Genomic DNA, 22,416 nt, shown 5'->3' with positions numbered 1-22,416 from the left:
GCATGTTTTGGTAACTGTCCCAAGTCACCCTTTGCTGAGCCCAAAACCAAAGAAATTCAGAGAAGTAAAAACTGTGTAACATTTTTAGGCAATACTTATATGGATAGTTTCCAGCCATGTTTGGTGTGTTAAAATTCACTTATCAAAAAAAATAAGAGAACAATGTTTGTCCTACCTATATAGCAAGTTTTTATGGAGATAGAAATGATAGAAATATTATGTACAAGCTTAGTTTAAGGTCACTGTTTCTTGCATAGAACCACCTAACCGTGTGTGAAATAGCCTAGAAACTGCTATGTGGTCAGAGAAGACACTGCGATAGAAATTTGTCCCATTGCATTAGGCATTTTGTAGTAGTGTCAACCTAAATAAAATCATACCAAATTGTCCCAAGTCACCCACTTTGACGGTAACGTGGGTTGTCTTATATCTTAACCCTAGAAGTTTACTCTGCAGAAAGAATGGAGCAGGGGAAAGTTGCTTTCGTAGAAAAACTGACCAGCCTTGATTCTCAGCAGGTTTAAGTGGAAAAATGTAGGACCTAGAATGATCATTTGCTTAACTCTGCAAATTGTAAAGCTTTTATCATCAGTAGAACGAGATTGAATATGAAAATTTTGTCATTTCCTCCGCAGTTTGGGAATTTCATTGGTGTTATGCTGTTAGAGTCCCTACTCAACCTGCCTTCCCTATGACATCTTTATTCCTCCTTCACAACGCATACACTCCAACCTCTCTTTCCTTCCCCTTACACCTGTCTCTTCAATGGCTATCGCCTCAGCTGCATGTAATCCAGCATTCCCCATTGACTAATATGTGTTAATTTCTATTTCAGATGTAAATGAGTGTGCCATGAACTCATCCCTGTGCAGCCATATTTGTGTCAATTTGAGGGGGGGCTATCAGTGCCTCTGCCCCCCTGGCCTCAGAGCAGTCGCTGTAAACGGTGGAAGAACTGAGTGCGTACTAAGCAATGACTTGGAACATCCTTCCTCCATCTCCGAGCCTACTGATTCAGACTATGTTCAAGCCTATCAGTTCACCCTGAAGGAAGACACCCACTTCAAAGGAAATGAATCCAAGGAAATTGTTGAGTTGGCTGGTGACAGTGCTTTCCATTCATTCAAGGATGATTACCATGGATCAAACAACACATTAAAAGTTTTGATAGAAATTATTGTTTCAACTACAAGTCATCCAAACTGCACCTCTGAGAATAGCTTGCTCATTGGTGCTCCTTCTCTGATCACTAAGAACTCTAAATATGAAACAGAATATGTTGCCAACTATTTGGCTGCAGTGGACTCCAAAGGTAATTCCAGCCAAATTGATGTTCGATCTGTATTAAGGGCTACTTCAAAAAATACCCAGGATCCAAATTTAGTGCAGTCTACAGCAACAAATGCTGACTTATATCATGTTGAGAATTTAATTTCATCATTTCAGTTTAAATCACATGCTCCTGAATCACCTTTGGGCTATTCCATGGAGGAACTTATAGTAGGTGAAGGAAATGGACAACGTAATTTGGGTTCAAGTGCTTTTCTCGATCAAATTGTCAGTTTTCGGCAATCCTCTTCGGTTTCTTCCAACCTTGCATCTTCAGAAGATCTTGTGAGCGATAAAGTCAGCCTTGCTTCCATTGTGGTGGCAAGTGATGTGACTCCTCATGAAAACAGAAATTTGTCCAGCATAAATGTTGATCCATTGGGTGAAACAAGGAATATAGAAGACATTAGCCCTACCAGAGTTCAGCGTCCTACTACCTTTGATGATATTGATAGTCTGCTTGTGGAATCAGCTGTTTTGGATGTGACTGATTTTGTAGCTGAGGTCACGGAGAGTGACCTGTGGGAAAATCAAACACCAGTGATTTCCATCCCTCTAAGCACCACTATAACCTCACTGTCCAGTGGGAATTTTTCCTTAGCTTTGCATTCTCTGTCTAACTTGTCAAGTCCTGAAAGTGTCAACAGCACTCATAAAGGTATCAGTGTTAGAAATGATGATGAACTAGACCTTTCATTCAATAACGCATCTGATGTACCTCACATAGTGTCTAGTTTCATTGGTGGAGGAAATAGACAAAATCTGGATGGTGATAAAATGAAAATGAAAGATAATACAAATGTCAGTGCCTCAAAGAGTAACAGCAGTGATGATACTCTAGTGCTGAAAATCAAAGTCACCTCTGTTGGCGGTGATGTTAAGTGTAGCGTTGAAAATGTGTTGAATGTTGAAGGTGGTTCATTGAGTGATGGTGATGGAAGAGGTGCTGACTGTTTGTCTAATCAATTATTTGATGATATCTCTCAGGGCCAAAATATCATTTCAAATATTTCATTGGAACATAATGGTAAATCATTAGATTCTGAAAATGAGATATCCCCTGTAGGAGTGAAAAACATATCTGAGAGCTCTCATAGCATTCTTGATGTTTCTCATGGAAGTATAAGTGAGTCAATTCCTCATCCAACTGCAATACCTGACCCTTCTCCGATTCCCTCACTGACGGCTCCCAATGGGACACTTTCCTCTGTATCGGAAAATGTGACTGTGAGCCATGGTGAGAAGGTGAAAAAGATCGGTAAGCCCGAAACAAAGAATGAAAAACCATCAGGCAGAAAGCACAAATCCAAGAAAGGGAAAAAGAACCGACGAAAGGGTAGAAAAGTGTTAAGGTTAACCCAGAATTTTGAAGTAGTCAACCAGTTTAGCTTGCCATCAGACGATATTGATGAGAACCCATTTCCTGTAGCTGAAGGTGCTACTTCTGATAATGACTTTGGGGCAAGCGCATCGTCTGGATCAAGGTATTTTGAGCTACTTGACTACGGGGATGAGGACTATGACTGGAGTACCAAAAAGTTTGAGAGTTTTCCTGAAGTGTCGTCGAGTCAGCCTGTCCTCCCCTTACCTCCCCCCTCTCCTTCCCGTCCAAAGACTTTGCAGCCGTTGGAGTTTGCGTGGAAGAGTCTTCCAGAGAACAAGACTGAGTTGGAGTGCCTATTCAATGGCAAGCGGTTTCCCTCGAGGTCCAAGTTCTTCCGAGATGAAAGAAATTGCACCCAGTGTACGTGCAAGGCAAGTATGAATTATTTACACTTTGTCACTTTAAAAGGTGAACCACCCGCATACATTTGCCATTGAATCATTTATGAGTCATCCCACTCCAACTCGGACTGGAGTTCATCCTTGACTTCTCAGAGGCAAGAAACATTGAGAATGAGGAGTCTGTTAGTCTCCAAATGGGCATTGCACCAAGTAGGACCGTTGTAACATGTCCCCAATCACGTTAGTCCCCCAAAGAGTGTGTCCCTTCCATTCTCGTTGGTGGACTAAATTAGGAAACACAGATCTTGAGCAGCATAATACGACGGTGGATCGATAAGTAACGCACAATTTTTTTTTTTTAACAGAAAGTTTAATCAGTTAGGCAATATAAATTTTATTGCATTGAAGATACATATTTACCTATTTTTCAACACAAGGTCCAAGTCCTTCGACACATTTCTCCCATCCTGACACTAGTTTGGAATTATCCTGTTCGAAGAAGTCAGTTTTTTGAGAATACAACCATCTGCGCACAGTCAATTTGACTTCTTCATCAGTGTCAAAACGTTGCCCCCCAGGAATTTCTTCAAATGACCAAACAAATGAAAGTCCGAAGGTGCAAGGTTTGGACTGTAAGGTGGGTGTTGGAGTACCTCCCAGCCAAAGTTGTCAATTTTTTCATGAACCAAAGCAGCAATATGAGGACGAGCATTGTGATGGAGCAGTATCACATTTGGCCTGTTGCATTTGTCGCAAATGGCACAATGCAACTTTGACAATGTCTTTCCATATTTTTTAGCAGCGTATATCACTCGCGTTTAGTCCTTTAGCCCACAAAAAACAAACTACACTTCGTTGTTCTTCACGGGTGGACGATGCTAACGCACGCACCATCTTAGGTCTGTAGTTCACGCTCCTGCTGCAAGAGCTATATCTTATCTAAATATGGCTGCTCTGGTGTAAACCTTCAAACTAAATGTATGCAAAATTTCAACTCCCCAGTCATAATAACATGGTGGAAAAAATATGTTGTGCGTTACTTATCGATCCATCCTCGTAGGTTATATGAAAATATGGGAAAAAGCAGATGCATGCAGTCTCTGATTCAGCTGGCAGATTTGCTCCAAAGAAGACAAAAAAGGCAGACATAATTATTACGTAAGTACGTAGTCAAAAAACACACATATAGTCACTCTCTCATCTTTTGGTACTCGTTAATTATTTTTTGCTTTTTTTGTCTTCATGTGCGCAAGCGAGTGAGGTCACTGCCGAGGGAGTGATCCCCATAAATTTGAGTCTGTGTTTGAATAAGACTTACACAGAAGACTGATCTTTGGAGCACACCAGTGAGGTGACTGAGTTAGCGTATTCCAGTGTTTTTCCATGTATTTAAACCATTTTAAATCCTTCTTCCCTAATTAAGCCCACTCCGGAGAAATCCCAAAGAAAATTATTCATTTCAATTGCACTTAACAGATTCAAAAATTTTCTCACTCATAAATAGACAGATGTATTGCTGGTAAAAATATAGAAAAGTTTTGAAAATGACAACCGTGGCAATATTTAAATTTGTTTTTTGAAATAAAAAATTATATAGGAAATGAACTACATGAAGTTGTCGTGAAATGACCCTCATGTGTTACAGATATTTTAAACACTAATTCCCTCTGAATTCATGGGAGCTGCTTACTTGCCTTTTGTTCACTGCCTATTTAACTATGGCTCTTACATATTCGGACATGCCTCCACTCGGAAAGAGCTCTTTGTTTATACAGAGAGGAGCTGTGAGGATTATTTCTAATTCCGATTGGAATAAGAGTTTTAAATCCTGATATCCTCTGTGCTTCCTGCATGCTTTTTTAGTAAAAAATTAAGCTTAATACTACATGAAAATATTTTAATCTTTTTGAGGGATTGTTTCAGTAATAGCTTTTATTTCTGAACCTGCATGATAATACCGCATCTGGATGGCCCTGGTTGCATTGCAATATTTTCAGTGATATAATAAGGAAGCTTTTAGAAATTACAATTAATATTGTCCTGAAAATACATGCATCCAACGTATGACCCCTTTTCTAGTTAAGCTATACCATTTTTCTGAACTGACGGCGGCTGACCTTGAGCGTGCTCGAAACCCACCCACTCTTCTAGCCAATCACAGAAGAGCGACAGGAGAAAGTGAGGAAGAGCCCGCAGTCTCTCTCCGAGCAGTGCACATCGCTCTCCAGCTAGCAGTGTTGCCAAGCCGAATCTTTGGAGATCGCACAGCACTCGTTCTGCCGCCCCCGAAAGTACCGTTATTCCCAAGGATGGCAACGTCTGTCAGCCAGATGGAGGGGAGCGGAGGGGAAATGGGAAGGGGATGGAGGGGAACGAAGAGGTGGAAGGGGCAGCGCTTCTCATTGGCTAGTTTCTATTTTCCACCCAGCTGCTGTCAGTTCGGAAAAATGGTACAGTCAGGGGCGCAGCCAGGAATTAAGGCTGGGGGAGGTTTAGGTGCAACTTATACTGGGGTGTGTGGGGGTTATGTATACCCACCAGGATAAGCGATTGGTGCGAGATTAGTAAATTGCGGAATTATAATGTAAATGGTTCAAAATGGTGAGTTTTACGGCTTTCTGAGGGGTATTTTATTAATCCTTATGCTATTCTATTACTAATATCAATCTACAGTGAAACCTCGATATAACGACACCCCACGGTGCACTAATAAACACTCGCTATAGCGAATTGTCGCTTTAACGGAGGTGGAGCAAATAATAGCCAATATACCTGTTGCGAACAGATATACAGGAACAGGAGTGGTGCGGCGACAGATAAACATCTATCCGATAAACGTAAGCATAAATCCAGACGAAAGGCGATGTTTTTTGCATCACTAAATTTCCTTACTCAAATAACGACTAACTATTCAAACAATTTATAAGCGCCGCACTGAATAAAAATCATGCAAAGCATTGTTTCGTCATCATTATATTTATCGAACGACAGTTTACCACATAAATTTGATACTGAGCACTCCATTAACTTCATTTCTAACAGATCGCTAGCAATTGCAGAGGTTAAGGAGTCTTGATGAAAGTCTTCCGGCGGTGAAACCCTCGCTATGGCGAGAGCCAACACCGAAAGGGTCTCGTAAAAACTAGAGATGTGCGAATAGTATCCGCGAATACTCGAATACCTCGAATAATAGAAAGTATTCGATATTCGAGATCTCGAATAGTTATGCCAAAGGTACCGTCTCGAATACCTCGAATACTTTGAATTTCGCGTCATACACTGTCGCTCGCACGTCGTTGGTAGTTGACTCGGAAAAATGAGAACTCTAGTCGTCTAGTGCATGCAGCGCCGTTTTAGGCAAGCTGACGAAATACATCAAATTCACGGGTTCGAGCGGTGAAAAGAGTTCGACGTGGGGAACCGAAATTGATCGGATGAAAAAAATCCGAAAATCCCAGGTGTCCCCTATCAGGAGAACCTCAGTTCCGTGGGATAGCAACATTGGCGCATTTCCCACGATCCGCTATCCCCATCCATTCAGCGTTCGCCCCACCCCCTCAGACGATTTCCTCTTCCCCGAAAACAAAAAAATGGTCCCGGCTCGTGCAGGGATCGTATTACAAAGACCTCAGCTTTGAAAAAAATATCAAGTTACCGGAAAATAATAGAATTGTGTTTCACCCTTCCCTCTTTCTCCCCACTGACCATTTTCCCGCATCCATCTTTTGATAAAATGAGAGGAGGTGTTTGCCGTGTGTCCTTTGTGGCTAATAATGACAGGCACTTATTTTGAATCTTCCCCAGGAGATGAAACTACCATAGGGAGGAACTCAGTGCCGTGGGATAGTGAGATTGGCGCATTTCCCACGATCTGCTATCCCCCTCCATTCAGCATTCGCCTCACCCACTCTTGACGATTTCCTCTTCTCCGAAATCAAACAAAAGATCCCAGCTCGCGCAGGGATTGTATTACAAAAACCTTAGCTTCAAAAAATATCAAGTTACGCGAGAAAAATAAAAACGTGTCTCGCACCCACCCCCTTTTCTCACCCACTGACCTTTTTCTACCTACCTGCTTCGAATTTCCCCCTTTCTCGAGGTCAACTGCTGCATGAGTCATCTACTAGCCCGAAAGGTGTCTAACAATGACTTTCGGCAATTGTTATTACACCTTTATTGGATTGAAATATTAGTAATGTGCGCGTAATTTAAAAAAGAATAAGACCAAACACGACATATTTCTGACTTTATTTAAGCATTTTGCGCAGGAAAATAAATACCGGGAAGAAGAAGAAATACGACGGAGGCGTAATGCTCAAATAGGGTGGTTTCCTATTATTTTTTATTGCCTAAATCGAAATATTAATACTCTTGAAGTACGTATGTAACGCTTTTAGAGTTTTATAAGACGATATCTATTTTTCGCGATTAAATTAAAAGTGAAAAATTTCAAGCGCGCGAATACGCGACGGGTAAGTATGAATGCCGGGAAAAACTCCGCGTGACGTCGTTCTGGTTCCCGCTGCCGCAAGTGAGGTGACCTTGGGGCGAGGCTCTGAGCGCTATTACGACGCAGGATGCTAGCAGGTAGCCGAGTACCATGCTAGCTGGTAGCGCTTGGCTTAAATAAGGATTATTAATACCTTATCAAACAGACTGTGTGATTATTAAGACATGTTTCCCTGAGCTCTGTGCCTCATGCATGCATTGGTAACCTCAGACAATGTAAAACTCCGATCCTCTCGTGTAGAAACTAGGTCCCTGTGATGTCACGTGGAGTGGCATCGCATAGGCGCCAATCTGGCCTTTTTCAAATGAGGTAAAATTGAACATTGCCATTAGTCTAAACCGGTATTTCTGGAACGTAATAATTTGTATATTATGAATACACTAATGGTGGGTAACGAATCACAATCAATACCTTTCGTTTTCTTTAATGAAGGAAACTACCCTATTGTTTACATAAAATTAAAATATTCCATTAATCAGCTAAATTCCTGTTTGAATCCTTTAAAGGCAATCACAATTACTCGCCAAAATCTTGGGTTTCCTACTGCATAGGCGACCTAGTCAAACATTTTCACATTCATCGTTTAGTATTCGAGGTATTCGAAATTCGAGGTATTCGAATATTCGAGCAATGATTTAATATTCGAATTCGATATTCGAATTCGAGAAATCTACTATTCGACCCATCCCTAGTAAAAACGAATTTTTTAACACTCTTATTATTGGATCACTTGACGGTGCATCGGCTATCTCTCGTTATAGCGGGGGTGTCGCTATAGCCCGTACTCGCTTTAACGAGGTTCCACTGTAATTAAGTAAAATGGGTTAAACTTAAAAATTTCTCTGAGCTCTGGGGGATTTTATCCCCCGAAACCCCCCCTCGCTGCGCCACTGAAGCTAGTGAGTGTGAAATCAAAAATCAGAACTGTAGCCAAGAACCAAACCAGAAGTAAAAAAAAATGGAGCTGACCCATCCCCTAAAGACAAAAAAAAGTCTTTTGCATTCAAGCCATATTCTTGGAAGTAAAAACAAGAAAATCCGCTAGTTCATGGATTGGTGGCATTGTAAATAGTTTTAGTTTATTTACTAGTTAATGGAGAAGCTTTAATTGAGGATAGGAATCACTCATAAGAGTGTAAACAAAAAGGAAACACATGAGACTGAGAAGAGTTTTTATGCTAAGCATGGTATCATCAATTTTATCTGGTGATTTTTTGCTGCAAATAGCTCAAGAAGTAGGCGAGGTATTGAAAATAAAAGTGTTATCCTTATTTTTCAAACACGGATTTATTTGAGAATAATAAGAAATTGTGAATGCGCCCATTGGGTTTCAATGCATAGCAAACGTTAGAGGGAGCGGCTTTGGGTTTCTTTTATTTTATTGCTTTCTCGTCGAAGCATAACAATTTATCTGGAGTGAGTGATTGGTCTTTTGGATCTCTTTTTATTCACTCCAAGCTAACCTGGCTGCTCCATATTCTTTTGTGGCCAGGATGGTGAATTGAGGTGTGCCCCAAGGCACTGTCCCCCTCCACACTGTGAGGAGCCCATTGAAGGGGATTGCTGTGAGTACTGCCCTGGGGACTGTTTATTCGGACAGCAGGTGTTCCTCCCGGGAGAGAGGTTCTCACCACCCTTGGATCCATGTCGGGAATGTCGGTGTGAGGTAAGTCGAATGCTGCCTGCCTATCAGGGCTCAAACTCACATTAATTACCTACACCATGGGGAAAAATTTCCCTGGAGTGAAAATCTGACAATGGACCTTTTGCTTTCTGTGCAGGCCACTAAATATGTGTCAAGGTTCCTTGCTTCCCACGACAATTTACTGAGGTTCTTTGCACTAAATGTTAGGCCCTTGCTGTACATCAAGGAGGGCAATGCAAGGGAAATCTGATCTTCCAACTTCCAGTAGTGAACCTCATTTCAGCGCTAAAGCTACATTGACGATAGTTATAGTGGAACATTTCACTCAGCTGCACGACGGGAGACTTTATTTCATGTCCATTAATGTGAATATGATTGCTATTCATGAGGCAGAGTTGAAATAGTCCACAAAGGGTTTATAATTTATGCAAAATAATCAATAACATTTTTGCTGGCAGTAACATTTTGCAATATCACCGCATGAGCATTAGAAACACATGACCGAGGCGTGGGAGGAGAGGAAGCGCAACCGACACAAGCCTCATTGGTATAATGTGTGCATGCTGCACTCTGGTGGTCAATTCTTCTCTTTTGGTGGCAAATTTAGAACCCAATGTGTGGGTTACTCCTTTTTCCAAGAAATTAGACTCACTATTACTGCCCCCGAGTACTAAGCTTAGTTCAAAAGTAGTTCTTGGAATCATATAGATCTAAAATTTTTCTACTCTCACCCGCATAGTTTACAAGATATGAAGGGTCAAAGTTTGGGAAATTTGTTCAGCAGTGGAAGTAGTGGGATTCAACTTTTTGAATGCAGGGAGCAACTCATAAAACCCATTGCTGAGTAAAAAATTAAATACTTATTAAAATTAGCATACAATCACTATGTTATTTTCAACTCTGGTAAACTCAATAACGAGATATTCCATTTTGGTATTTTTACCTCTGCTACTATATAGCTTTAGAATCTCCTAGATAAGATACTCCAAAATCATCCACTGTAGATGATACAACTTACGAGGGGGGACCCAAAAATAACTGGACACAATTTTTAAAAATTCAAAATTTAATTTTTGTGCTATTAACATTTGTAACTTTTGAAGTACTCTCCATTTACTCTGATAAATGTTCTAAAACGTTTTTTCCACTGCAAACAAAAACAAAAAGAAATCACCAGGTGCGAAATCTGGTGGTTCAGGAAGCAGTGTCATGCTATTTTTACCAAAACCTCAAGTTGCTGCAAGCAGCAACTCGTGTCGCTTTTTGATCAGGATTCAACAAGAGAGGGATGAATTTCACCGCAATTCGTCTCATTTGCTAATACTCAGCTAAAATTCGCTGCAATGAACTCCACATAGACCAGATTGTTCTGCGAGTTTGTCAATAGTACGCCTCTTATCCTCGTGTACAAGGGCACGCGTTTTTTTCCACATTTCCTAAGTTCTGGCCATGGAATACAGGGCCTGGCATTGAATGTCTTCAATCGACATGTTGCCGCGTTTAAATAGCAAACACCACTCGTGCACTTAAGTTCTTTTCAAGGCTTGTTCTTTGCAAGCCTCAGACCACATATTAACCATATTAACGACTCAATCTTATTGAGTAGAGAACAAAATTTCAACGCTGCAAGTTGTTCTCGAATATTGGATATTTCAAAAATTGAAGAGGCCAAAAATCTCTTTGAATGTAAACTGCCACAATGGCTCGCCTCAACCTTCGAAAGCCAAGCCTTTTCGCGTACTGACTCAGAAATGATGAAATGGTAACGTCCACCTGGTGGGAGAAGCCCAAAATATGAGAGCGACGTGTGCAGCGATATCCACCCTTTTTATTATTGGCCCTTTCCCCCACCTCCCCCCCCCCCTTCACATGCTATTCTTTGTAACTGTCCTTCAGGTGATAACTAGAGGTCTGTGAATTTAGTGAGACGCGAAATAGCACGAAATATCGCGAAATCGGTAAATAAAAACGAAATTTTGCATTTTTTGCGATTTTAGGTGGATTAGCGAAAAAAATCACATCTAATGAGTCGTAATCTATTAAATCCCAAGCCTTCATCGTTTAACGCTGCCGACGTTCATTTGCTCTATCTCATTACGATTCCAAGGTCAATTGGCTCGTTTAGTCTCGCCCATAACGCATCCGCATAATATCGCGCACTGTAGTGATTTCTCCGCAAGAATTTGCCGTTAAATTTATCACAGCCTCTCTCTTCGATTCCTATGTATCAATCCTGAAATAATTAGAATGAGGCGCTTTCTCACCTGACGAATTAGATATTATGAATTAAAAATGTGCGGAAAGAAATTTAACGCGGCCGCGGAAGAGCGGAAATACAAGCTCACGCGCCCATTACGCGTCAATGCCGAGCAGTAATTCCAGTGACTCACCGTGACGCATTAGACAGTGTTATTGGATAACTTGTTGCAGGAAAACCTTGAGTGTGGGTCTAATGTAACAATTTCGTTGACTTAAACATGGCCGCTAGCTGGGACCGGGCCACCGTTCACGGCACAGCCCACAGCGTGGCAGAGAGTCGTCTCGTCTGAAAGCAGCCTGAATTTCACGGCGTCATGACATGGACGGCGGCCGGCGAAAAGTCGTTTTGTCAGAAAGCGGCCTCAATGAAGCACTACCTGTATTTCACGCCGTATACGGCGCACCACCGGGCCGGATTGAGATGGGTGCCGTGGTGACCACGGCGGCCGTCAACTGCACGATTCGATTCTTTTAAAGACATTCATAGAAACGAATGGTTATTTGAAAGTACAAAGCGTTAGCAGTTGAGGGAAGGGAAGGAAGGAACAGAAAGGATAGGAGGAGAGGGGGTTCTCCTTATTAGGGGATGGATCGTCGGATATTTGGCTCTCCACTGAGCTACAATGCAAAAAAAATCATTTCGACATTGGCCAAATTTAATATCTAATTCTTTAGGTGAGAGAGCGTCTCATTCTAGATGCTTCAGGATCGATAAATGGGAAATAATTTTTCAAGTTTCTTTGAATCCGATTATGTTTTGTTATGTGCGCTTCTTTCTCTGCCTTTCCTGACTGATAGGCAACAGCTGTAATCAAAACTAAGCGACTTTGTTGTATCTAGCTGCTGTCCCATCTTCCCTCAACACCTGGGTGAGGGGTATCTAAAGGGAACCAACGACATGAAACATTTCAGCCATTTTGTAAGTTATACAGTACTATGGTTATACCGTAGCCACCCAGCGCTCAGTTTGAAAACAACATCGTGACAGGTTGTGTTTTGTGGTTGGACTATTTTTTTATCGTAGTTCCAGCTTTAAATATCGAGCGAAGGATAGGAATTTTAAAATGCCAAAAGCTAGTGATAATGTTCATACCCGGGCAAGTGAATTCAGCTCAGAAGGATTTTATGTGAAAGACAGAGTATTACTGAGCAAAGTTTGTGATAAAAGATTTTAATTTGAAAGATGTGACACTTTGTTAAAGCACATCAGCAGCGATACACATAAACGTGCGAAAGAAAGGGGACCCGCAAAATGACAGCTATCATTTGAACACACAGTCACTCAGTCAAAGAAAGTGAAGGAGGAGTTTATTGTTGCTACTACTGAAGCATTTTAAAGGCTTTAATTAGTGTAGAGAAACTTGACAATTCAAAAATTCTGGAATGGCTCTTGAAGTACATTTGAGGTAGTGGGGATTCGCCATTTGCCGATCGTATCCACCAAGACTACATACTTGAACCATTCATATACCTTGAACCAATATAGGTTGAACCATTTCTTTCATTTAGTTTTATCAGACATTTTGTACAATCGAAATTGTGTTCTATGTTATGTAAAATGCTTAATAAAAGTATGAGTATTCATGAAACGTGTACCTTAAATTAATAAAACGCCTATAAATGTGGGAAAATTATAGCATCATAATAGCACCGCCAAGATTTTCTATAACACCGAAATCACATGGTTTTAAAACGAATTTTAGCAAAAAATAAAACCACTTCCACGGACCTCTAGTGATTACCTATAACAAGCAATTACAAATTCTGATGTTTTGAATTCTGTTGATATTGTTATGAAATCCATTTTATCAACTAAAAGCACTCTGAAGATAAACAATATGCTGTATTTTATCACTTCTTTTTCCTTCCCTATGGAGTGAAAACCTTCCCGTCTTACGTGATCAATCATAAGACACTTCCCTTGTCAGCAAAAGTAAGCTAACTTCCTCCTCAACCCTCCTCTCTCCCAGTCACGCTGTCCATAATGCTTCAAAGTCCCCACACCCATAATTGTGGAATGTGTGATGAGAATGCAGCAGGCTATGAACACAAGTGCTTTTTTTCCAGAAAGGTGGACGTGTTTTGTGTCGAGATGTGGTGTGCCCACCATTGGACTGTGATGCGGAATTCCGTGCCGTAATGCCAGGGGAGTGTTGTCCAGCGTGCCTCTCTCCCGAGCCCGGCTGCTTCCATAGGGGCCGATTCTTCTATGAAGGTCAGCTGTGGGTCAGGCAGGAAGGCGGATGTCATGCCTGTCTGTGCAAGGTATGCCTCTTGAAACTGTGGATTTCCCTGGTGCCTGAGATCATCCCTCTCCTGTCTTTGCTTCTGTCTCTAATATCATTGCTCCTAAATGTCTACTATCTTCTTTTGAAAGAGGGCGAGAGTTGTATAAGATATGGAGTTGTATCAGGTCTGGGAAATCAGTGGAAAGAGAGGAAATTTGTTCCATGTCATCTGGGAAATTTCGTCTTCACTAGAGTGAACCCAGAAAACTGCTGCAAAGTCAGTTGGCTGAGGGCTGACATATTTGACAAAGGAAGATGAGGTCAATTTACCGATAGACTACAGATGTCACATGTACCTTTTGTATGTGTACTTTGGTTTTAACATCTTTTCTTCAGCTACGCACCAATATCTTGGTTTTCTGATTTTTTCATCAAGTATTTACTCTGGCCCTTCATCTTTGATAGCATGTAGTTAAATGTTCGTGTTCTTCTTTAGTTGGAAATTTTTGTTCATTAAATGTTTTTCTTATTTCCAAGACATTTTTAGTAATGAATTTTAACCTTTTTTGTTAAAATAAATATGTATTTGCCATGGAAATCTTTTTTTTAATTTTGAAGTTATAAATTGTTTTATGCTGTGTTTTCAATATTAATTTACGTATTATCTACTCTTGCTCAGGGAGATGGAGAAGTCCAATGCAATCCTGTGGTGTGTGTTGTAAACTGTCAGCATCCCCAGTTCGTCACTGGAGAGTGCTGCCCCCTTTGTAGTGGTTGCCAATACTACAGCCATAAATACCAGGACCACGAAGTTTTTCCTCACCCGGCTGATGAGTGTAGTCTATGTCAATGTCAGGTGAGTGATACACATCTAATTAACAAAGTCCATGACAGATGAGAGGCTTTTTTTTTGCCTTCATCATGGAATATGTTGGCGGAAAATTTTAACTTTCACGTTATTTTATAAGGATACTTAAGGGAACGTGTTAAATAATCATCTGGGTTAGAGCTGTAATGCACTTTATTTATGCATGCATGTTACAAGTGCCATGAGAGGTACTGTCACTGGCAGCAACAAAATGAACTCAGCACTAATACTTAACATATTTGTCTAAATATAGTCCCCCCTTTTTTTCCAAAAATACCCATTGTAAAAGTTAAGGGGGGACTATATTCAAACGCATTTTTTAAATTTTTTCCCAAAACTCAAGCCTCGAAATTAGGGGAGTTTATTCGGAGGAATACAGTATGTGGGACGAAACAAAACCCTTTCTCACTTTTATACTTTGCAACAGAATAATCTTAGTTAGAATCTTCAACAGGCGTTAAATTTCTCCTAGAAGTGTTGTGGAGATTCATATTGTTGTTGTACTATTCCAGCATTGATATTATTGTTGAAGAGCCATTATTCTATGAAAGGAAATTCCCTCAATTCTTCTCAAGTAAAAGCATGAGTTGCAGGACATAGCAAGAATTTGCTTACTCAGTTTTTTAGAAGGAGTTAGGATTTACAACCTTTTAAATACACCAGCATTTCCATAAAATTACAGTGAAATTATTGCCACAAATCAGAATTCAGTGCTTAAATATGGTTAAATAATGGAATTTAGGGCCCCCCTACACTGGCAACTTTTTCAAAGCAACTTTCTAGTTGCTCTATGGAAGTTCAAATGAATCACACGGCATTGACTGCGCACGGGCGACTTTTTAGTTTCCGCAACTAAATAATTACGTCCGGACTTATTCTGAGGGTGATTAAACTGTTGCCGGCAGGAATAGATCGTGTGGGGTTTTGCCCAGCACCGCGCACTGTCAACTTTTCAGTTGCTTGATTGCACTTGTTCGGAGCGCATCTTGGGAAGTGTTTTGCAGGACGTGTTTTGCATAGGTCTCATTTTCTTAAGTTTTGGGGTTATTTACAGTAATTTTAATTTCTGGACATGCTCTGGATTGTATTTGGAAGCCATATCTTCACAACTTCACTTACTTGCATCATGTAAATACACAACCTCAGAATAATTTTACTTACATAGTTACGCCTTCCCTTCATTTAACACCTTTCATTAAATTTTCTTCATCTTGATTTTCTTCATACTCTTGAGATTCTTCGAAATTTTTTCTTCACTTTCCTATACTTCTTCTGTCTACTTGTCCAACTACTACTGTTTCACAGCACATTACATGATGGACCATGGATCTCTACTGTAGAGACTATATAATGCTAGGCCTTGAAATTTCTCGCATTCAATCTACGTTTCTGGTCTTGATTCATTTCTTTTTCTTCGTTCAAGTCGTCACCGTCAATTATTTTAATCATTTCGGTTGTTCGAAATAGGATTTCTATTTAAGAACACCACATTGGGTAGGTTGATTTGTCCCACCGCTTCGGTATGTGCGTTACACCTTCACTCGACGCCACCATTTCTTTAATTTTTTTTCCTCCCGTCCTTTCTTCCTATTTCTCAATTTTACTGCAAATGTTGCGCCAGCCTCATTACTTTTTGGGATTATTTGCAGTACTTTGATTTATTGAACTAGCCCTGGATTGTATTTGGAAGCCATAAATTCACAATCAACGGTCATATACCCTCACGGAAAGATTCGGCAATCCACGTTAAAAATCGAGTCGTAAGTTCGACTGAGGCGGCGCCAATCGTTCCTGCAGCGAATTTAGAGCTAATCTGCTCAGGTGTGGGTTACTCCATAGAACCACTTTTTTTCGTAATTATTTGTTTAAAAATTTAATGCTGAAATATTATGGTGGGGTGGGGGGATGGGGTGGGAAAATGTTTGAAAAATGACATGCCTCGATGTACATTTTACATCATTTTGGCGCTAAAAAATTAAATTTAAGCAGATACAGTTATTATATTTCAATACTAGGCAATTTTTTTAATATCTTTTTTTTTTCTCTGATGATTTGGGGGGATCTATCCCCTCACCCCCACAAAATTAAGCCACTGACTGCAGCCAAATCCTTCCTAGCTCACGTCATATTTTATTTTCTTGAGTTTCCTCCTCATGTGTATCTCGATCCAACGTAGTCTCATTTCAATAGTTTAGTCTCCTTTCCATGTGTAACTAGATGGATATAGTCCCTGATATCTGGTACCATATTAAATAGCCACTCCACCATTTTTACAGCTTCTTTGGTGCCCAATTTTCGATCAAAGCCATTGAAGTTCATTCCTGGTACCTATTACACTTATATAAACTAAGTTTATTTAATTTGATTAAGATATCTATTATATTTAGGTGATTGAATTTGTGATCACTTTTAAGTAACTTGATTATTAATTGGAATTAAAGGCAACAACATTTTAGATTAAACGAAAGTTCTAAGAACTTCTTCTACCAATTTTACATACAGTATAGTTTATGTAAATTACTGTAAAAAGAGGATAGTCCACAAGGACAAATGCTGTACCCAAAACCTTTTGTTTCCTTTGCTTATTTTTTCGCGGTCTCAGAATGAGCGCAACAACACAACTAGCTTCCACGAGATCCACTGTAAACTAAGCTGAGAGGCAACTACCGTATAAACGCATGTAAGAGGCGCACCTTTTTTCCCAGAAAATGCAGCTGAAAATGAGGGTGCGCCTCTTGCACAAACTTCTTATCTTCCCCCCTCCCCTTTACCGGTCGCAAGTCCAAGGGGAACTGAGTGGCCTTGGTTTTCAGCGTGAGTCAGTCATCTGAAACCCTAGGTCAAAAACAAGCGGCAGGCAGGGGAGTTTCTACCTTAGTGACGTTTTTTTAATATGGTCCTGTTTGAATTTCTTGTAAGCATTACGCCGTCACGTCGGTATCTCAGAGGTGAGCATTGAAAAGATCGCGCGGGGTGATTCGCTCCGGAGCGCGCGCTAAATTTACTGCCACGAGTGGGCATCCCGCGGCATTTATACTGCATATAGTAATCGCTTATCAAACGTAGAGAAACGCATACTTTTTTAAGGACATACCTGGTTAGTAGTCAAGATCTGTCTTGCCGAGCAATTTCCATTACGCTGAGCACGTGATTATTCAAAAATCATATTCAGACGCTAATATGAGGACTTTTGCAACTCAAAATTATATTGGTGTCAAAACCTGCGCTTTAAAAAATTCGAACGAGTGTGCTCATTGTTGGACTAAATTGTGGATATAAGAAATCAGAAATGCTCATAAGTGAAGAGCGTGGGAGGAGAGGTCGAGGGGAAGGAGCGCGCTCCCTCCCCTCTGTATTTCAAGCTACGAGGCTATGAGCGAAGGAGCAAGAGACGAACACGTCCGATCTTGCATGTGACGTCGTTGCCTTTAAAGCGAAGGGGCGAAGGCGCAGCAATGTGATATACGCAGTTTGCGTTGCCTGAAGTAACCAGTCCTTCTCGTCTTGTTTGAATGCGCTTATGCTACGCTTGTTTCTTCCGAAATTGTCCTGTTTGGACTATTTTGAATATTAGTAGCCTTGTTGTAACTATACATCTTTGTGTCAAATAATTAGAGCTGAAAAAACTTAAATTCTGTCAGATATGCGTCGCGTTAAATCTCTTTCTTTTTTTGAACCTCGTGAGTGTCATACAATTATTGAAAGCTATCGAGATATCTTCGGGGTCAGGAGATGACTCACCTAGCATTTGGCCTCCATAAACTGGGAGATGGATCAAGGTCAGTTGCTGAGACGGGGTAGGGATGAAACACGTTTCCATTGTTCCCCTGTAACTTGATATTTTCCTATTTGCCTGTGGGGTCTCGGAAAGGAAAAAAAAACGGCAGAGGAATTGGCTGATGGAGGGCCGAGTGTAGCTCCGTTAAATCTACGACGTGGTTATTATCATACGGCGCTGAGATTGCCCCGATTGTTGTCCAATCTCTTGGGAAGGTTCATGCTATATGCCTGACGTGTTTTGCCTTAAAATTTTCCACGGCTGCAATTCTATTGCAATACTCCTGCGAGAGCATTTTAATAAAATTGTTCGTGAGTCGGACAGGCATCGTAGAGCAACGGCGTATGCGAAGAGAGGATCGGAACTCTTTCTACTCCCTTTTATGCCGCTATTACCGCCGCAGTTATCAAAATTTCCTCTTTCAATATTAATTGAAACAGGAAAGTTCGATAACTGTCGAGATTCCAGGCGTACGTCTGCAACTCCGCGCGATAGTATAAAAAAAAAAATGCCGCAAAATTTTTTCTTCATAGCTTCGATGCTCAGAATAGGAGTGCGCCTCTTACACAAGCTTATACGGTATTTAATCGCCAGTGCGCGGTAGCGAGCAACTCTTGGGTGAGTAAATTGTTTAGTTGCCGGTGATAAAAGTTGCCAGTTGCCAGCGGGGGTCCTTTAAGCCAATTTATTACCATGCTGCAGAAATGGGTCAGTCTGGTTTTCAGTTCCATTGATTCTTGAGCTTAGAACTGGAAGCAGGTTGCTTAGCTTGTGAAAATGCCAAATCTGATATGTAAAAACAAGGTTATGGGTCATAACAATGAGAAACTCTCAGGACAATGTGGAATTTGGCTATGCAATGTGAAATTGCATATAAACCATGATAAAATAATGTTTAGGTGAAGTTTTGCTTTGGAGAGGTTGCTTTCCTTAAAATTTTAAAGGTAATCAAGTTACTATTATTTGTTTGTTCATTGTAAAGACTTAGTATTATGAGTAATTTTTTGTTTGACATAATATTTTGACTTTTATTTGACCTAAATCAATTTTAAATTTTACTGTTTTTCATCATGTTCATTTTAAAGAATTTTCATAACTTTTTCAAATATTTCCAATAACTTTTAAGAATTTTGAGTTTTATTGTCTCTTAACTGGTCACACATGTTACGTAATTCCATCCGGGTGAGCTCCATCTCCATCGCTGCCGACGTTTCGATAGAATCCTTTTCTATCGTCATCAGGGCCGATGACGATAGAAAAGGATTCTATCGAAACGTCGGCAGCGATGGAGATGGAGCTCACCCGGATGGAAACCCGAGAAGAATTCACCGCCATAATACGCCGGGAAAAAGTGAAATCTTACATGTTACGTAATAATCAAAAGAAGAGAGTGGGAAAGGAATGATGATTTTTGTCAGTGCAAAAATTCCAAATTTAAATTTGGGAATCTTGTGAGAGCCCTGCAATACTTTGAAATCCCAATATTTATACCCAGAGTAAATGAATTGGAATTGCATGGCTGATTTTATCCTTCTCCTTCCAGCAAGGCAACATTACATGCTTCCACAAGCCTTGTGATCAGAACTGCAGCTATCCCCTCAAGAAATCACCTGATGGCTGTTGTCCCGAGTGCAAAGACTGCTTGTTCAATGGCTTCAGAATGAAGAATGGTAGCAGTCTCATCAGACACTCTCAAGACAGCTGTGAAGATTGCACTTGCATGGTAAGATTTTGATTTTGGGCCATTCTGTACTCACTTGTACATGTATGTAAGAGGTTAGCAATCAACTGAATGTACTCTTGCTTGCTCACTTGTACTTGCGTTGTACACTTGTTCTTTTTAAAATAAATCTAATTAGTGAATGGACTGCTTTGACCATTTCACAGTTAAGTTAATGACATCGAGAACTCATGCTGAGTGAGTGTACACTTCTTGGCTACTCTTCAGCCTTCATTCATTGGGTGTTTGCACTCTTGTAAGCAATTGCTTCCCTCAATGAAAGGTTATCCCTGAACAAGTAAATAAAACAGAACTCAAATGACATCACCAACTCATGAAAAGCGGCTGAGAGTTTCATGCTTTATTTTTATTTTGAACTCTAGTGAGAAAGGTTTTTTTATTGCTCCCTGTTTAAGTACCATTCCCTTCCCTCAACCAAATTCTTTGCGATTGAATAGCGATTTTTGGTCTCGAGGTAATGACGTTATTGCCCTTGTCTACTGGAACTCATTAATCCTTTTAAGTGGTTACATCTCCATGACTGTCACATTTGTTCCAGGGTGGGGAAGTGCATTGCCAGGAGAGCCCTTGTGTGAATGAATGTGTTCTGGAGAGCAGGACGTGGCCGTCTGGTGCAGAATTCTCGCCAGGCCATGACCCTTGCACGGATTGCCGTTGCTGGGATGGAAACATCACCTGCCAAGCGGTTGCCTGTCCCAAAGAAGGTCCAGCGTCTTGCTCCCACGGCATCCTACTCCCTGGCTCATGCTGCCTCAATTGCGAGAAATGTGATTACAGGGTGAGTATGGGGAGAAAGCGCGAGTTTGCTACCTTTTTATTTTATGGTAAAAGAGATGAGGGAGCGTTCAGGTATAACATTAGCACATTGTAAGTGTGAAAGGGGAAAATGTAAATAACATTGGCAGCATCAAATATTGTATGTCATTTGGTTGATACTCTCTGCATAGCAATAGATGGCACTGTGTGTTATTCCCTCAATAAAGCTGTAGCAGCATGTTTACCATTAATGGAGTTGGCTACATTATATGACACACCCAAATGTTTCCCCCTAACTTCCATTAATCTGCAAGTGTCACACATTTTGGCCATATTTGACTCCTATCATCCCATTGTTTGTAATATTAAATATTTGGCAAACCGCTCTGTAACCCCTTTTGCTTTAGCTGAATTTTTTGTGTTTGAATTATATTTTTTGTGTTTGCACATCGGTTTCTCAGAGTGTAGGTATCGAAAAAATTAAAATGCTGTATTTTCCAATGTTTCCATTTACTTTTAAACCTTCATCTGGGTTTGAAATAAAAATGGATATAATTTTGAGATAAATAGGGATATGGAAAATAGAGAGTTCACAGTGAACTCCCTATTATTGGTGCATTGATTATCCATGTTGTGGATTATCTGTGCACGAATTTAACTCTTCTTAAATGTTTTCTGCTATTTTTACAAAAAATAAAATCAGGTACATGATTTCTATTCAAACTCCCTTCGTAAAACATAATTATTTTCTTCATTTGTTGGCTGGGAATGTTTCAAATTTACTTGGACTTCTGCTCGAGAAGAAGATTTGGTGCAAGGAAAAAAAACTCATGATTAATTTTAGGAGATTTCTTCAATGGATAAGCAACTGCTAGTGAAGTACATAAATGCAATTTTCTACGGTATTTGAACGTATTTTTCATAGAGCAAATCCACATTTATTGCTGCTGCTTTGTAAGTGGTTGAATGCAGCCCAAGGGAACGAGAGATTTCGTCGTACTTGGGCATGTTATTGCCAAGACCAGTCAAGGTCAAATTGTAGAGGAAGGGAGGAAAGGTTGCATAAGTCACAGCCAAGTGCTCACCTACATAGGCAGTTTGATGGAGTACATACATATATGTAAGGACCAGTGGGAATACAAGCACATACATAGAGTGACTTTATCACCACTAAAAATATTGCGGTGGGGTAAAGAAAGTCTCAATGAGTCATTGAAGCAATCTAAAAGAACAGACTATGTGCATAAATTATGATATGCTCATTGTTTGATTTACGTCAATTATGAACATTATAAGAAATTAAAGTGAGCTCTCTCCTGAGTACTCCAAGTGTCCTAGGCCATGTTTTGGTGAGAGGGCAGTGGAATTCAGTGATCACAGAATTTTTCTGCGGATCAATTTTGGTCCCCCATCTCCTTGAAAAATTTCAGCACTTCAACTGTTGTGGAAGTAGCTGGAAATATGTATTCATCAGTGAGTGACTCTGTCGGTGATGCAAGGGGTTTAGCATGTTATGTACACTCATAATTAGTTATTGCTTCCAGAATTCCACGTCCCGTTAAAAAATTGTACCAATG

The 22,416-nt window shown here is 40.3% G+C and overlaps 1 protein-coding gene across 3 annotated transcripts in view; it reads left to right on the top strand.

Moving 5' to 3' along the window:
- The window catches only part of LOC124154711, a 143,965-nt gene that overhangs the window by 109,969 nt on the left and 11,580 nt on the right, over positions 1-22,416 (top strand). For 2 of the 3 annotated variants that reach the window (XM_046528594.1, XM_046528595.1), the window contains 6 exons: positions 836-3,084; positions 9,057-9,230; positions 13,536-13,733; positions 14,376-14,552; positions 19,886-20,065; positions 20,622-20,861. In XM_046528594.1, the coding sequence (XP_046384550.1) occupies positions 836-3,084; positions 9,057-9,230; positions 13,536-13,733; positions 14,376-14,552; positions 19,886-20,065; positions 20,622-20,861 (3,218 nt within the window). Of the gene's footprint in view, positions 1-835; positions 3,085-9,056; positions 9,231-13,535; positions 13,734-14,375; positions 14,553-19,885; positions 20,066-20,621; positions 20,862-22,416 lie in introns of those variants that run through there. The other variant, XM_046528596.1, reaches the window with a different exon arrangement.

The sequence above is a fragment of the Ischnura elegans genome, chromosome 2 (genome assembly GCF_921293095.1).
Source record: "Ischnura elegans chromosome 2, ioIscEleg1.1, whole genome shotgun sequence".
Taxonomy (NCBI): domain Eukaryota; kingdom Metazoa; phylum Arthropoda; class Insecta; order Odonata; family Coenagrionidae; genus Ischnura; species Ischnura elegans.
Note: the sequence above shows the minus strand (reverse complement) of the source record. Positions and strands in the feature narration are given on the sequence as shown.